This window comes from Canis lupus, chromosome 20, assembly GCF_011100685.1.
Source record: "Canis lupus familiaris isolate Mischka breed German Shepherd chromosome 20, alternate assembly UU_Cfam_GSD_1.0, whole genome shotgun sequence".
NCBI classification, from domain to species: Eukaryota; Metazoa; Chordata; class Mammalia; order Carnivora; family Canidae; genus Canis; species Canis lupus.
The window spans coordinates 897,558-915,657 of NC_049241.1; the positions used below are offsets into that span (position 1 = coordinate 897,558).

General features: G+C 46.8%; 1 protein-coding gene across 6 annotated transcripts in view; it reads left to right on the top strand.

Moving 5' to 3' along the window:
- Positions 1–941: 941 nt before the first annotated feature.
- Positions 942–18,100, top strand: part of CHCHD6 (coiled-coil-helix-coiled-coil-helix domain containing 6) — a 249,332-nt gene continuing 232,173 nt past the window's right edge. For all 6 annotated transcript variants that reach the window (XR_005374490.1, XR_005374491.1, XR_005374492.1 and 3 more), the window contains exon 1: positions 942–1,128. Coding sequence is in view for 3 of the 6 variants with exons in the window: in XM_038565446.1 (XP_038421374.1) it covers positions 1,042–1,128 (87 nt within the window). In the remaining 3 variants the exon portion in view is untranslated. The remainder of the gene's footprint in view (positions 1,129–18,100) is intronic.

The window sequence follows — 18,100 nt, forward strand, 5'->3', positions numbered from 1 at the left end:
GGTTTAGCGTCTGCCTTTGGCCCAGGGCGTGATCCTGGAGTCCCAGGATTGAGTCCTGCATCGGGCTCCCTGCATGGAGCCTGCTTCTGCCTCTGCCTGTGTCTCTGCCTCTGTGTGTGTGTCTTTCACGAATAAATAAATAAAATCTTAAAAAAAGTAGACTAAAACTCTGACCTGCCTATAAGGCCCTAGTGATGTGAGACGTTCCTGCTCCCTTCACCTTCTTGCCTCTGGCTCTCTTCTGCTCCCTTGCACTTCTCAGTCGTGTGGCTAAGCCCTGTATTTCTTAAATGCGGCAAGGTCTTCTTTGTCTCAGGGCCTTTGCACTGGTTGTTTCCCAGCCAAGTGCTTCCCTCATCTTCTCCTGGCTAACTCCTACTTATCCTTATGTCTCAATTCAAATCCTTCTTTCTCATAGAGGTTGCTCTGGTCTGTCACATTAGAGACCCCCTCCTACTAGTTTCTCACGGGGCATTGTGATAGTCTTTTCCATTTCTGGCACTTGTCACAGTGGTTAGTAAGCTTATTTATGTGCTTGCTTGTTTGTCTTTTCATTTGTTCCTTCCATTAGGTCTAAATCTCACGAAGGCAGGACGTCTTGTTCCCCACGGCTGGTTCAATGCTTGCTCCGTCTTGGTAAGCGCTGCTCAAAAGGGGTTTGCTGAATGAACCAAGGTCGCCCTCGCATGGCTGGCTCAACTCCTCGGGGGGCTCCCGGCCTTTCAACATCGCCCCCGGCTCTGCTTCAAGGGCGATCTTCCCCTCCCCTGCCTGCTGCACTCCAACACGCTTCCCGCCGCCCGGGCGCCACGCCTCCGACGGGCAGCCCCGGCGGTCCAGACTACAACCCCCACAATGCCCCTCAGGCACGCGCCGCAGGATTGGCTGAGCTGGCAGCGGCGGCCAATAGGACGGGGTCTTGTTGGCTTGTGCCGCACCCGAGTCCCGGGCAGCGCGGGGCGCGCAGGGAGCCGCAGCCCGGCGTCCGCCCGGTTGCTCTGGAGCCGGGTCGCGCGGCCGCCCGCCCGCTCTCCTCCTGCCATGGGGAGCACCGAGAGCTGCGAGGCCCGCAGGGTGTCCTTCGGGATGGACGAGGAGGAGCGGGTCCGGGTGCTGCAGGGCATCCGGGTGAGCGGGCCGCCGGCCGGCGCGACGAGCGAGCGCGGCCTGGGCCGGGTGGGCGTGGGGGGCGCGGGCCGGCCTGAGGGAGGGTCGGGCCGGGGGCGGGCGGGCGGGCGCGCCTCGCTCGGTGACCCTCCCGGCGCCGCGGCGGCGAGCGTCCGCCTGGGACGCGGGGCCCGAGGTCCGGGGGCTGCCCGGGGCCGCCGTCCGGGAGAGGCCGCCGTCGCAGCCCCGCTGGCCGAGGCCGAGGCCGAGAGCGGGGAGGGGAGGGGAGGGGAGGGGGCCCCCTGCACCTGTGCAGCTGCCGTTGCCGGGCGGACCCGGGCGGACCCGACTCTCCGCACTGCAGCTCTGGGCCCAGACGCCTGCAGGCGTGGACGCTCCCCGCTCACCGACGCCGCAGCCCAGGAGCAGTTAGACGTTGTGAATCAGATCACAAACCCCCCTGCTCCCCTCACCCCCGCCCCGCGGAGGCCTGGCGCTTTCCAGACCAAGAGGGGCCACCTCCCTGCCCGACCAGGCCGCCGCGTGTGGCCGCCCCTCACGCCCCGCGCCCCGCCCCGCCCCGCGCCCCGCCCCGCCCCGCGCCCCGCCCCGCGCCCCGCCCCGCGCCCCGCCCCGCGCCCCGCCCCGCGGCCTTCCGACTGCGCGGCGTTGGCCCGGGCGGCTCCAGGGGCGGCTCCAGGGGCGGCTCCAGGGGCGGCTCCAGGGGCGGCTCCAGGGGCGGCTCCTGGCGTTCACCGCTGCGTTGGCGGTTTCTACTCCCCCAGCTTTTCCTGGATCTGCCTCTTGTTGGCGGGGTGAGGATCATCCGAGCATTCTTCGGTGACCAGTCTTCTAAAGTAGCCCCCTCCCTCCGTCACACGTGGTTTTTCCTAGTAGGCGTGAGTCACCATTGGAAACTTGATTATTTATTGTGTTTCCCACCACGTGTAAGCTCCTTGAGGCTAAGCTTCATTTCTGAGTCACGACTCCATCCCCAGAACCTAGGAGAAGTCTAAAAGCAGCCCACATTTGAGTGCTTAGTGGGGACCATGGGTTCCACTGAGTCCTTTACAGGCAACCTCTCATTTACTTTTCAACAGCCCGGTGAGAGAGGTAGAACACTGTTTGCCCATTTTGCAGACTAAGGACAGATTAGACACTGAGAGATGACGTAACTCCGCCCAGGTCAACAAGAGGAAGAGCTGCGATTGAAGCAGGCCAACCCCAGGGCCTGTTGATTGAATGCTGCACTTCATGCACTTGTGCCTGGCACATTGTGGTTTGTAAATGATTGTTGGGTGGCTAAATGGATAAGCCCAGTGAAACAGCCACCAAATCCAAACAAAATGCAGAGCTGAGTATAGGCGAATTAGAGAGTAGCTCAGAAAAAGACATCAGGAGGTCTGACTCCCAGGCAGATGCTTATTAGCTATGTGGCCTTGGGTGAACAACTTCTCTTTTGAGTCTCAATGACCACATTCTTAAGAAAATTAGGGGAGGCTGTATAATCCCAGGTACTGCCTAGGATAAGATGAAGATGTATATGGAAGTGTTTAGAAGTGCTTGTGTTTTGTGATGGCCTCTGTTCTTAGTCTAGTCTAGTGCTTAGCACAGTGGGTGCTTGCTAGATGTTATCTAGTCTTGACCTGGCTCCAGAGAAGACAAAATAGGGAGCAGATGGCCCATGTTTGAAGGTTGAGAAGTAGGAGCCTGAACTGGAATTTAGAAGAACACCCTTGGCTCTGTTTGGGGGCTCTCACCTTTGTCACCTGGTATCCAGTGTTTGGGAAGTTTGGAAGGTTAGGTCAGTCAGGGTCTCCTGAGATTCAAGGGGGTCCTTTTGAAGGTGAGTTCCTCTGAGTTGACAGAAGATCATTTTGGGGGCCATCGTATCAGACTACTACATTTTGTTTCTAGTGCCCTTAACAATTCTGCAAAGTAGAAGTTCTTGTTAAAGATGGAAAGTCAGGCTTAGAGCTGTTAAAGAATTTGTTCAGAGCGTTACCTGATTGGCTGATGGGGCTTGAGTCCAGATCTTTTGAGTGCAAGAAACAGCCTTTTCTCACTACTCCAGGCTCCTTTCCTAAGTAATAGGCAAGGCAGCCTGAAAATTGTGTGTCACAGCCTCTGCCTGTTCTGACAGTACTGGTACCCCACTTGTTTTCTCCCAGAGACTGTTGAAGCTGAAGGGAGCTTTGGTGACTGAATGCTGGGCAGATTCATCAGAGAGAAGAATGACTTGCCCAGAGTATGGCCCCATACTATGAGAGCTCCTTCTTCTCCTTCTTCTCCTTCCTCTCCTTCCTCTCCTTCCTTCCTCTCCTTCCTCCCTTCCTTCCTTGCACTTTTGTGCCTGGTTTTGGGGAGGGAGATTTGAAAAAGGAAGTGATGGTAATGAAGTGTTTGGTGTAGGGGTTTTTTCTACTAGCAGAGTTACTTGAGGGTTGGAGAGTCCACCTTCTCCTTAAGCAGGCAAGTAAAAATCAGTAGAGATTGTTAGATGAGCCAAATGAGAAGTTACTTTAATAGAAGGTAGATGCCAGAGAAGAGTATCTGCCCCAGGTTCTTCAGAGAAAGTTAAATATTCTTAAAGACACTCATATTTAATCCCCAGGCCCTGATCTTGGAAAGTGCTCTAGTTTCCTTAAGATTCAGTTCTAGGGCCTTGCTACTTTGCAATTAATTTGCATAAATTTACATATTGAGTTCAAGCCCTAATTCCAAGGAAGGTAAAAGAAATTTAATTAATGCAAAATGCTGCAATTATATTCAACTGCAGTTTTCAGAGCAAGCATGTGTGAAATACATAAAGATTACTTTTTATCCAGTCTATTTAACCTCATCCTCCAATGAGAGAAGGTGCATGCATGGTCATAATGTCCTGTGTGTGCCCACTTTTCCTCTTTGCCCCATGTAAACAGCCAATATTTGGTAATGCAGATAAAGTTGGTTGCTTTTCAACATGTAGACTCACTGTTCTCCAGCCTTTTCCCCTTCCAACTGCTGCCATTCTTTCCAAGTCACTTGCTGGCCTGCTGCATGATCCTTATGTCCCCAGGCTCATTACGCTCTCAGGGCTACATCACATTTACCATTATCCATTGTTTTCCATGAGGCAAGTTTGGACCACTGCTTTAGGGGAGGACCAAGGAGGATGTAGAAAGATGCACAAGAAATAGTCCCCAAACATGCCATTGCCAGAGAAGCCCTATGCCTGAGCACTGCCCCACTAGCCCCCACTTAACCTGTCACCTCAATAAATACGAACACGTTACTTGTTAGGTACTGGGCCTGGCCTTGCAGAGACAGTAAGGGATGAACGAAGCACAAGATCCTCGCCCTCATGGAAACCTCAGCCCAGTAGCAGGAACAGACCAAAAGGAAGAAAAAGTCAAAAGAATAAAAAAGCACTGCAAGTGTGCTGAAGGAAACAAAAGTGTGCAAAGTAACGGGGACTCCCCATTGGAGGTGGGACGGCAGACACTGCCACCCTGAGGAGGGGACACTGAAGATGCACCAGAGCCAGCCGTGAGAAGTGTGGGCTGAGCTGTGTTTTCTGAGCACTAGCTCAGACCTTCCCCTCGCTGACCTTGTGAGCTGTTCTCCCCATCTCAGATAGGACACAGGTTCAAGGAGGTGAAGTAACCCAAGGTCACAGCTGGTTAGTGGTAGAGCTGGAGGCTAGACCTTCCAGCTCCACAGGCCATGTACTTGGCAGCCACACTGGGGTTGGGATGTGGAGGCTGAACAGGGGATGGACTCTGAGTGCCGGGGAAGGCTGTCTATATGTTTCCTTGGAGGCAACATTGCAAGTCTATAATTAGGAGTGGCGCTTTGGAAAGATTATTCAGTGATGGTGATTTTTCTTTTTATTTATTTATTTTTTTAAAAAAGATTTATTTATTCATGAGAGACAGAGACACAGGCAGTGGGAGAAGCAGGCTCCCCGCAGGGATCCCAAATGTGGGGACTCTATCTTGGATCCCAGGATCATGCCCTGAGCCGAAGGCAGACACTTCAACCACTGAACCACGCAGGTGTCCCTCTTTTTTTTTTTTTTTATAGCGTTTTTGAGATGTCTTTTACATGTAAAATTCAACCTTTTGATTTTTAGAAATTTAGAGTTGAGAAACTGTCACCACAATTGGATTTAAAAAAAAAATATTTTATTTATTTATTCATGAGAGACGCAGAGGGAGACAGAGACACAGGCAGAGAGAGAAGCTGGCTACTCCTGGGGAACCTGATGCAGGATTCCATCCCAGGAGCCCGGGATCACGACCTGAGTCAAAGGTGGATGCTCAACCACTGAACCGCCCCGGTGTCCCACCACAATTGGATTTTAAAACATTTGTTCACAAGACCTAAAAAGACCCTTTGTGCCTATTTGCAGTCGCTCCCCACTCCCATACCCAGCCCCAGGTAACCACTAATCCTTCTGTTGCTATAAATTTGTTTTTTCTGGACATTTCATATAAATGCACTCCTGCATCTTTTATGTCTGGCTTCTTTCACTTAACATAATGTTTTTGATGTTGGCTTGTTGATATAGCATGTTATCAGTAGTTTGTGCCTTTTTATGGGTGAGTAGTGTTTCATTGCCAGGCTGTGCTGCATTTTGTTTATCCAGTCATGAGTTTATGGACATTTGAATTGTTTCCGGGTCTTCACTGTTAGGAATAATGTTGCTGTGAACACTTGTATACAAGCTTCTTTTCTGTGTGTGTATGCGTGTGTGTGTACATATGTTTTCCTTTTTCTTGGATAGATACCTAAGGGTAGAATTGCTGGGTCATTCAGTTTACGAACTTGGTGAGTTGTTAGGTTTAACTTTTCAAGAAACTGTCAAACTATTTTCTAAAGTGGTTCTACTATTTTACATTCCTACTGGCAGTAGATGAGGGTTCCATTTTCTTCATATCCTCACCAACACTTGTTATTGTTTATCTTTTTAATTATAGCCATTTGAATGGGTGGGAAATGGTATTTCATTGTGATTTGAATTTGTATTTCCCAAGTATCTAATCATGTTGAACATTTTTTCATGGCCTTATTTGCCATCCATATATTTTCTTTGGTGAAATATGTATTTGAATCTTTTGCCACTTTTCCTAGGGTTGTCTTTTTATTATTGAGTTATAAGATTTCTTTTGCTGGATACAGGTCCTTTATCATATTATACATTGTAAATATTTTTTCCCAATATATGGTTTGTCTTTTCATTTTCTTAATGGTGTCTTTGAAGTGCAAACGTTTGTAATTTTGATGAAGTTTAATTTATCATTTTATTAATTGTCCTTTTGGTGTCATAGCTCAGAAATCTTTGCCTAACCCAGGGTTATGGATCTTTTTTCCTATATTTTTTCCTAAGAGCTTTGTAGTTTTGGCTTTTATGTTTAGTTCTATGATACATTTTGAGTTAATTTTTATACATGTTAGGAGGTAAGGCTTTAAATCAGGGGTTGGCAAAGTTTTTCTGTAAATGATTGGTTGGTAAATACTTTCTACTTTGCTGACAAGAATGTTTTCTCACTGCTACTCAACTCTGTCCTGGTAGCCACAGTCAGTATATAAACAAATGGGTGTGACTATGTTCTAATAAAACTTTATTTATAAAATCAAGTGTGGGGTTAGATTTGGTTCAAGCATTATAATTCATCGAACCTTGATCTAAATCCATCTTTTTTTGCATGAAAAGTCTAAAATTTTAAGACTTTATTTTCAAACTTTATTTCAAACTAGTTGAAAAGACTGCCCTTTCCCCATTGAATTAACTTGGGACCTTTGTGAATATCAGTTGACCGAAAACATAAGGATTTATTTCTGGACTTTCAATTATGTTGACAGTTCCGTTAATCTGTATGCTATATGTCTATCTTTATGCTAATACAACACTGTCATTATTGTAGCTTTGTAGTAAGTTTCAAAACTGGGAAATACAAAAATACCAGGTTTTTTTGTTGTTTGTTTTTTATTAAGATTGTTTTGGATGTTCTGAATTCTTTGCATTTCCATATACATTTTAGGATCAGTTGGCAACTTCTCTGAAAAAAAAAAGCATATGAGGATTTTGATGGGGTTTGTATTGAATCTGTAGATTAACTTGGGGGGAATTGTTGTTTTAGCAAAATGAAGTCCTCTGATCTATGAATATGAAATCTCTATTTATATCTTTTAAAAACTTGTTTCAGCAATGTTTTATACTTTCAGTGAGCAGTCTTACATTTTTTTCCTAAATTTATTTTTAAGTATTTTATTCTTTTTGATGCTATTATGAATGTAATTATTTTCCTAATTTAATTTTTGAAGTCTTCATTTCTAGTATGTAGAAATATAATTGATTTTTGTGTTTTGATCCTGTATCCTGCAACCTTGCTGAAATCACATATTTAGTAGTATTTTCCTGTGGATTCCTTGTGATTTTTATATAGGTAGGATCGTGGTGACTGCAAATAAGGAAAATTTTCCTTCTTCCTTTCTAGTCTGGATGCCCTTTCTTTGATTTTCTTCCTTTATTGCATTGCCTAGAACCTTCAGTACAGTATTGAATAGAAGTGGTGACAGTGATGCCTTTGCCTTTCTCCTGACCTTAGATAGAAAACATTCAGAGTTCCACTATTAAGTATGTTAGCTGTAAGGTTTTCTTAGTTGCCTTTTATAAGGTTGATGATTTTATCTTTTAATATTCGCAATTATGTCTTCCTCTCTGTTACTATATTCTGTTTTTTGTTTGTAGTTTCTTGGAGTGCAAAGACTATATATTTCAGAGTCTGGCTCATTAATATGTGTGTGTTAGATTACATGCTTGGATTAATGAACTGATGATCCTTCTTTTGCCTAACTGTGATCTTTGACATTTGCACATGAGAATTTTATTCTTCTACTTGTTATATTTCCAAGCTTTAATACAAACTTATCCTAGTTGTATGCAGCAAACTTCCTTTTCACATTGGTATTGCGCAGTGATAGGCTTCTTGAGTCTCAACATGAATATTGATGCTCCTTATCAGATTGTTTTATGTCGTATCCTTCACGGGGTTCCCAGGTGGCTCTGTTGATTGGGTGTCTGACTCAGTTTTGGATCAGGTCATGATCTCATATGTTGTGATATTAAGTCCTACCTTGGACTCCATGCTTGGCATGGAGTCTGCTTGAAATATTCTCTCTGCCTGCTCTTCCCTCCATTCTTGCATGCGTGTTCTCTCTCTCTCACTCTTACAAGTAAATAAATCTTTATATTGCACCCTTCATCTTAGTTGATTGCTTAGAAGCAGCTGGTGAGCAAAGTGTCTCAAAGTCCTGACCTTGGACTCTGACACTCAAACCAGTAAGTCTCTCTCCTTATATGCAAGGTGGACCTCTTCAGCATAGGTGCTTTGAAGGAGTTGAATCATAAGTCCTCCCCAGACATCCCCAGCTTTAGCACTCTATCTGGCTAACCATATGGGGGAATTGTAGTTAATGGGGCCACCATAGGAATTGCCAATTTGGAAAGTCAGGAAATGAATGACCAATTTCCTTACACTTTCCTGTGAATGGTGTGTGGATCTGGATGTCAGGTCCAGCAAGCATTGCTGGCACACATTGCGTGCCATTCCTTGGGTGAGGTGCTATCCCAGGTGTTGTTGTTGTTGTTGTTCTTCTTCTTCTTTTTGATGTTCTTTTTGATGTTTCCGAAACATTACATCCGACACATGGTGAGAGATACCAGGAAACAAAGTGGAGCCAATTCTGCAGGGAAGCAGAGCACTTTAAGTTTCTCTACTTTTCCACCTTCGGCTGCTGAGGAGTAGAGGATCATCTTAAAGACAGATGAAGACTCGGGTACCTGTGTTGGACATTTCTTTAGTGCCCCCTATTCATCTGGCTCAGGGGTTCCCAAACTCACTGCGTTTGAGGACAGTAAAGGGCTGTGCATACAACCATGCTATACTTTAGGGGCAGATTTAGCAACTATCAAGGGTTTTTTGAACATCCTTTAAATTTTCTCTTGATAGTACTATAGTGGATAATAATGACATTTAAATGGTATAAGAGTTAGGGTGATTTCTATCTTACATTTTTTTTCTGATGTTTGACTATAACCCGTGTGTAAGATGAAATCCCATCCTGATAATGCTCCCTAACTGTGTCACAATATGGTGTTGAATATCTTTCTCTGTAAAAGTGAAACCTATAAAGTCATGTAAATATAAGGATAGTTGTTAACGCTAACTCTTACTAAGTCATCTTGGGTCAGTTCCCTCATTTGGGAAGTAAAGATACTGCACCAGAAGCATCTTTGATCCTTCAGGTTTCCAGTCTACCTTTCCCACCTCTTGGTGGGGGGGTCACTGCACGCTCTTCTGCAGCAGCTCTGGTTTCCAGATCAAACCTGCTGGCTTTACTGTTTCCCTGCCGCTGGTGGAGGCTTCAGAATGTTTCCTAGTTGAGCCCTCTCCCTTCTGCACCTGGCTGTGGCCATTCTCTTTCATTCTCATTCGTGAGCTGTTGACTTTTGGATTCTAAATATGACTTTTGGACACCCAGAGGTGTCCCATTGCATATCCCATGGGTGCGTGTAATTCACTATACCCACTGGAACTCACCTGCATCCCCTCTGCTTCCCTCAGAATCACTTATTTCTTTTGCTACAGATGGCTCTAGCCAGCCAGTCCCTCAGCCAGAAAACTGGGTCCCATGTTCCTTTTTTTCTCTACATTTAATGACAGATCTTGCATTTTCCCTTCTATTTCTTTGTTTTTGCCTCTCTTTATCCTTGCTTACCCTTTATCTTTTTCTGGTCCATTCCATCTTCCCTTGACCATCTGATAAATTGTTTCTTTTCCCAAAAGACTTGCCTCCCACCAATCTATACCTCCTAGTGCTAGCAGGGTAATAAAAAACCCCATAAATTTTACTTTTGAACAGGTTTCAGGCAAATGGTAATAAAATTCAGGCAGTTCCAAAGGAGGCACATAGGGAAAAAGTTCATCTCCCTTCCCACTTGTTTCATCTGACTTGCCCTCTGAGGCAGTCACCCTTACCAGCTGGGTGCATCGGTGATTGTGCAGAGTTAAAGCTAATTATGTCACTCCCTTGGGTTAAAGGCACATTCTGGGGCCTGGCTTATGGTGCCCTGTTTGTGTGGGGCTACTTGCTGCCTTTCATTGCCCATGTTGGCTGGGAAGACACCTGCTCCTGCTGCACTTGGAACTGCTTCGTGCTTCTGTGCCTGTGGTTCTGTTCTTTGCACTATTTTCTCTTCCTGTGACTGGCCAAATTCCTTGTCATCCTCAGGTCCTATTCAGGTGTTACCTTCTGAAAGTCACCCTCAGTGATGTCACTCACTCACTCTGGATTGTCCCTGTCCTGGGTCTTGAGGACTTGGTGCTCACCTCCCAGTACTTACTGCTTAGGCAGAGCTAATCTCTTCCTTGCTTCCTCCCTTGCTGCCCTGTGAGTAAGGAGTCCTATCTGTTTGTTTTTCTGTCCCCAGTACCTAGCCCAGAGCTGGTTTTTCTTACTCCAAACCGTAAGTCCAGAAACTTTGTGGTATTAATTGATCTGAATTGATTGCCAACATTTCAAACTTGGAGGCTTTACGTAAATCCAATTTTTAGCTCTTTGGGGGAAGAACTGGAAGTCTAGTCCACGTTCCCATATGGCGATACTTTCCTGGAGGTGCAAGGTAGCTGCCCTCTTCAGGGGGCCTAGACTCTCATCACTGTCCCCACCATGTTGTCCTTGCACTTTTTTTTTTCCATTACCAGGCCCATTCTATTAATTTTGTCACTTGCCTCATGCCTGTAGACATTTGTATTTGCCATGCTTGGTGTAGGAGGTCTCCAAGGGCTCTTCTTGTTCTGACATTCTGGGATTTAAATCTGTGGTGAGCAGCCGGTGGATCTAATTTCAGCTCATAGAAAGCTGAAAGACTAGTGAACGAAATCTCCAAGGCAACAGCTTTAGGCAAGGAGAGGAATCTTTTTAGAACCACAAGATTGGGCAATGCCTCCACAGGGATTGGGGTGTCTAAGGCATCAGGAGCCACTGACAGACCTGACTTTCCTGCAAGCTCATTCTTCTGGAAACTGCCTCAGGTGCTCAGCCTGACTGGAGAAGCCTTAGGCCCAGCTTGGACAGGGTGGTGAACCGCAGGTTATCTCCTGGCACCCAGCGGATCCTCAGTGTTGTCCCGAATGGTCTTGGCCATGGCTGTGCAGGCCTGGTTGCTGCAGACTCACAATAAAACCTTGGGCGAGCTGCTTCTCTGCACCATACCTTCTCCATCTTTACTTGAGGAGGATGTTGCCTCTCCTGCCTGAAAGGGAGCTGGGGCTGTGAACTCATTTGGTGAACATCAAAGCATTTGCTAATGTAAAGAGTAATGTTTAGGAAGCTACTTCTCACATGTGTCTTGATGAGTAACATGTTAAGACTAAAAAAGTGCTAATTTTCATGTTGCCATTCTCTTAATTTAAGTAAGCTGTTTTGTGAGTCCATATGTGCTCCCCCCCCACTCCCTACCTGGGGGCTCAATAAAGTATCATCAGTTTTATTTTTCTTGAATTGGCCATTCTGAGGACATGGTTACTTGCCACATCAGAGTGGATCTGTATTACTGCCTTCACTCGTGCAAGTATCACTGTTAGGTGCCCAGAGTTGGGATCCGTGTCTTGGCCCAAGCATTTAAGACTTCCTTTGATCTTCGGTGGGTTGTTTCACCTCCCTGACTCCAATTTCTTCATCTGTAAAGTGGAAGTACGTTTAGCCCGGGGTCTAGCAAGCCCATGGAGCTTGCTCAATGGATATTAGGTAGGCTGTACGTGGCGTTATCTCTGAACAGGAGCTCCGTCCCCACTCCTCCATCTGAGTTCCTCTGCCCCGGCTGAGCTTTGTTTCCCCATTCTGGTGTAGGAGAGCATTCTATCCCCTCTCTGGGCACTGATGCCAGGGATTCCCTCATTCCTTTCTCCACAGGCAACCTCTTTGCAGCATCCTGTGTAGTGTGTTGATTTGCCTGGGGGACAGAGCTCCCTGAATGGATTTCAAATGAGGCACACACACTTACAGAGTAGTTCTCTGCTCTGCGAGGGTGCCTCCCTCTCCAGTGAGCTGGGCCTGGGTCTTGCTGTCATCTTTCCCTTGTTTTTCCTTTAAGACTTCTTGCAAAATGCATCTTATTTTTAAATTCCAAATGTTCATAATTTTTCATGAATCCTTTCAGGCTTTTTCCAAGCCTCCCTATACAAGCATACCCTTCCTTTTTATAGCCCAAATGAGAACATAGTGCATATACCACTTTGTAAATTGCTTTTTTCACTTGCCCTGTTCATTCAGATGCCAGATCTCTGGTTACTTCACTTGTGTGGAGTCTTTTGCAACCCCCACACCCCCACTGCCCCAACTCCTACAGAGATTACACTTCCTAGCCCTCTTGCTCCTCATGTGCACTGTTTGTGGCAGCGACCCTGGCTCTAGCTCTTTGTCACCTCAGCCCTTCTTGCTGCTGTGCCAGGGTATTCTATATGAAGAGGAGATTGTGACTGATGCCCTGCCTAGAAAGCATCAGCAGCTGATTGCTGAAAAAAAATTCCATTTTCCTTATCCTGTCATTCAGGGCCCTCACTGGGTGGAGCCTGCCAGCCCTGCATGTCTTACTCCCTTCATGGACCTGCCCTCGGTCATGCCGAACCTCAGACTTCTCCCTCTATGCCTTCTGTGTGTCCTTCCTTTCCAGAACACCCCTCGACTCCTAGCCCTGTCTGCGGTTATCTGTTCAGGCCCATCTCAGGCTGCCTCCCTTCCCACTGACACTTAGGTTCCTTCTGGAGAGCGCCTGGGCGTGCAAACTCAACTTCTGTCGCCTGATGGCTTGGCAGCTCTGGGCCTTCGCCCTACTGGGCCCCCATCTGACCATAAGCTCTTGGAGCACAGAGTTCTTGACCTTTATATCTTGACATACTCTGTTGTAGTAGCTTAGTGTTAGGGACCTGGGCCTTTAATAAATATTTCTTTAGTTCATGTGTTTTTTTTTTTTTAAGATTTTAATCATTTATTCATGAGAGACACAGAGGCAGAGACCTAGGCAGAGGGAGAAGCAGGCTTCATGCAGGGAGCACGATGTGGGACTCGATCCCAGGACCCTGGGATCACACCCTGGGCCGAAGGCAGATGCTCAACCACTGAACCACTCAGGCGTTCCTAGTTCATGTGTTTAACAGATATTTGAGCATGTCCAGTGTGCCTGGCACTTGCTAGGCACTAGAGATACAGCAAGGGCAAAACAGTCCCATGGCGCTTGTGTTCTGGTGGGATGATGGCAAGCGGGTGGTCACAGGTGCGTTATGTTCTGTGGCTAGCGAGTGAGGAGAAATGAGGCTGAGGAAAGGAGCGAAGGAGTGATGGCAGGATTCTGGCTTCAGACAGGGTCGTCAGGAAAATGCAGGAAGTTGCCCTTTTCTGACTGACTAGTGTTCTGTGGCTTAGCAATCCTGGCTCCTCTGCCTTTCATTGCTTTTGTGGTAGTTGTCCTTTTGGGGTGGGGGGAGGACCTCCTGCCTCTGAGTTCCTTTTCCCTGCTTTTGTCAGGGTCAGCATCCCTTTGCTCCCACAGCCCACCAACAGAGTGGTTCAGGAGCCTGGCATCCTGCTGTGCGGTGGAGCTTGCACCCTGGGAACTTCCTGATAGGGGGTGAGTGCTTTAACTACTTTGTGCCTTGGTTTCCTCAACTGGAAAGCAGGCATTAAACTGTGAGTATTAAAGAGGTGGTCTGTGCAGAGTGAGTGCTGGCTGCATGTCACGGTTGGTATTAGTAGGCATCATGACTCGTAGTTCTTGTGACTCTGATCTGCTCTGGTGTATTGTGGCTGCAGAACAATACTCACTCCTGGTATCATTCTTCCGTCGGAAATGGGGAATACCCATGTGTGTTCTGTGAAGCAGCACCCTGCTCCCCAGCCTTCTAGTTGTGAGGTGGCCACATGACTTAACTCACAGACCTCTTGCCCCCTCTTTGGGAACTTGCCTATAAATTCAGTGCTTTTGGGTAAGGGAAGCGTTTGGTTGCCATCATGGGGTGATGATCAGTAGGAGGTGGGGCCTGGTTTCCCAGCCATGTTTGCTACTATGGAAGTTATGAAGTCTCTGTCCATGCATGCCCTCGACAGAGGTCTGACTTAGCTGTCTATGGCTGCCCACCCACTACCATAGAGCTGGTGGAGGGTGGTGGGCTGGAGAGGGGAGGAGGTTGTCACTGGAGACTCGGGGAGGCATCAGGCACCTGTGCCGCAGTGGAGGCAAGACAAGGCCCCCTCCTTGCAGTCCCCATGGCACTCTAGGCTGAGCGCAGGTTCAGGTTTGAGCCACTCACTGTCAGAATGGTGAGTGCTTTAAAAAGAATATGCCCAATTTAATTTTGTGCCGATTATGGAAGAAGAGTGAAGAAGCCTGCTCAAGGTCACAGAGCTGCACGTGGACTACTCAGTGTATAGTACATGGCAGCTGTTAACCATCATTATTGTTATTGATTAGTTTGTGCATTTTTGCACACTCAGTATGTGCCTCGTATGGGTGATAATTAGTATTTGTAAACCACTTTGCTATTTCCTGTAATAGCTGATATTGGTGGTTGACTTTGTGCCGACTGCTTTGTGTGGATTGTTCCGTTTAATTCTCGCCACAGCCCCACAGTCTGGACCATTAATTATTTCCGTCTCACAGATGATGAAACTGATTTACGGATATGAAGTCCCTCACCCAAGGTCATGTAGTTAGTGAGTGGCTTAGTTGGAATTCAAACCCAGAACTGCCTGACCCCAAAGCATTGAGCTCCTGAGCCATAGATTGTAATCAGTCCAGCTTCCAGAGGCCCTCATTTTGTAGGTGAGAGACATGATGCTCAGAGAAGCCAAAGAACTGAGTCCAGGCCACACAGTGGAGCACAGGTAGTGCTCCTGTTCCCTGCACTGCTGTGGATGTGGCCCTCTGTCTCTTGACCATAGAGGACCCTGTCTAGCTGCCTCTCATGGCACAGTGACCAGTGGGCCTTTGGCACCGAGCTCCCAGACCCGTCTGGCTCCGGAGGCCCCCATTCTGGTTCTGTTGGTATAGGGAGCATTGCCCAGATGGTGTTTATTCTCACATGACGACTGTGTGTATATGTATATTTGTTGATTAAAATATTACTTGCTGTATTTTGTAGCAACATTAAAAAATATTACAAATCTTCTACTGCCAACAAGAAGCTTGCCAATGTTTTCCTTAACCCCTCACTCACCAAGTGGTACGGTTTAGTGGATGCCCCCAGGCTGGGCTGAGGATATCAGAGCCTCTGACTCACCTGTGTAGAACCCCTCATAGTTTCCTGGGTCTTTGGATCAAATTTTGGCTTCTTATACTGGTCTGCCAGGGCTTGTGGTCTTGCCTTTGCCTGCCTCCTTGGCCTGGTCATCTGGTCCCATCCTCCTTCTCACACACTGGCCTTCTGTTAGGCACTTGGATGTTCCAGACTCCATTCTTCTCAGAGGCTTTGCATTTACTCGGTGCCTCTGCTTGGGGCTAGATAATTTTCTCCGGGATCTCAACATGTAGGTGTGGTCAGGACCTCCTCATTTGGGGTGGAAGTATTAATATTAGTGTTCTCACCTCTAAGGGGCCTTCCCCAGTGCCTGTGGCTTCCTGAACAACCCCCTACCCCCTCCCTGCAGTTCTGTATTTTAATCTTTCCTAGAACTTGTCACCTAACATGCTTCACTGATCTTTAAGACACATGTTTTAATATCTCTGGAATAGGATATTGTATAATAGGTGGAAAATTAATTTCATTGGTGTCTTTTTCTTCGGGTTATATGAAAATAACAGTGTGATTTACAATTGGTGGTGTCTTAGGTTGGATGAAATAAGATGCAAAATTGTTTACTTGTTTATTGTCTCACTTCCCATAAGAATGTAAGCTCTATGAAACAGGGACCGTGTCTCTTTCACTGCAGTTTTCTCGCTGTTTCTTTTCACCTATGGTTTCTCAAACATTACTGTCACACAGTGGATGCTTACTAAGCAGATACTTGATGAAGGAGAATGGATTGTAGTTATGGTGCCCTGGCTAGTTGCTGCACTGCACTGGTCGGCTCTTTGTGGGCAGTGCATGCTCTTCCTGGTCATGTGGAACCTGCTCTTCCTCCTACAGAGAGGATTGAGGTATTACTAGCCCACAGCTGCCCCTTCATGCACACCACGTCATTGATGCTTCATCCATACGCATATGGATTCCAGGACCACCCAGGACTCTCTTCCCTCAGGACATATACCTGCATCCCCTGTCCGTCAGAGGACTGGGGTGTCTCATAGAATCCACTTGTAGATGGAGGAAGGGGAGCGGTGCCCCACGGTGTGCTGGTAAAAGTTTAACACCCAGATCTCTGCCCAAGAAAGGGCCCTGATGTATAGTTATTTCCCAGTTTCTGTGGTGGAAATGCTCTCCATCATGGCCAATTTCAAGCTGCTGTCTGAAGTCAACCAGCTTGCAGAATTCCTGGAAATTGAAAAATCAGCTCTTCTGGTTCCAGTACACCATTGGGACACCCAAATCTTTTCCTGCAGCCTGTGTTCACTGTTGACTGCCAGCTCCATGTGCGCCGCCTGCCTGCAGAACATTCCACGTCAGCCATGCTGTCACCTTACACCCAGCGTGGTATCCCATGTTGGCCCTCTGTGCGGCTAATTTGAGCAAGAAATGGGTGTGCTGCGCTGTAGAGCTACCCCTTCACTTTCTAACTTATTTCAGGGCTTAGTTATTGCAGCCCTAATAGAGGAGTGAGCCAATGGACTGTTGGGGCTCTCTCCCTGTTTTCTTTTCTTTTTTTTTAAAATTTATGATAGTCATACAGAGAGAGAGAGAGAGGCAGAGACACAGGCAGAGGGAGAAGCAGGCTCCATGCACCAGGAGCCTGACGTGGGATTCGATCCCGGGTCTCCAGGATCGCGCCCTGGGCCAAAGGCAGGCGCCAAACCGCTGCGCCACCCAGGGATCCCTCTCCCTGTTTTCATCTGAGATTTCATATTTACATTCCAGCTCATTTGCTGCTTTTTCAAGATAGTCTCTTCTAGATTTCCCTTTCCTGGCATTCTCATATTTTCCCACTAACTACAGATCAAAGATCTTTTTTTTTTTTTTTTTTTTAAGATTTTATTTATTTATTTGAGAGAGAGAGAAAGTGAGAAACAGCATGGGTGGAGAGGGAGGGGCAGAGGCAGAGGGAGAAGCAGATTCCCTGCTGAGCAGAGAGCCTGACGTGGACATGGGGCTCAATTCCAGGTCCAGGACCCCGGGGCCATGACTTGAGCTGAAGGCAGATGCTTAACTGAGCCATGAGGTGCCCCTCACAACTCCTTTTTCTTTGCACTGTGCTTTGTTCTTTACTGAGGCCTGCTGATGCCACAGGCCCTTGTCACTTCGTGACTGAGGTCCTGCTTCCCACTCCATGTGCTCTCTTATAGCACTGCTGATCATCGTCTAAGAACACAGTATATATATTTTCCTGGTTCTGAAACTTTCAGCAATGCCGTGCAATTGTTGGAGCCTTTCTGCTTGACTTTGAAGCTTCTCTTAGTACTGGCTTCATCTAAGTCCACCTTTACAACCCACACCTTCCAAAATAAACTTCCAGCTGTGTGCACACTGGTCTCTGATTGTTTGTGCCTCTTTTCTCTGTGCCCTGCCCTACACTGTGTGAGATGCCCACTGTTCCCCAATACACTGTAGCATCTGTTCTGTTGAATCCTGCTCTCACCCTTAGGAACCCACACAGGCGTACCTTTCTTGGGATACCCTGTTTTTGCTGAGTAACATCCTATCTAGATTATTCATTTTTGTCTTTGGTTCTCTTTTTATTTGTAGCAGTTTTTTGAGATACGATTCACAAACCATACAACTTAGCTATTTAAAGCATATGATTCAGTGATTTTTAGAATTTTCACAGGTATGTGTAGTTATCATCACAATAATTTTTA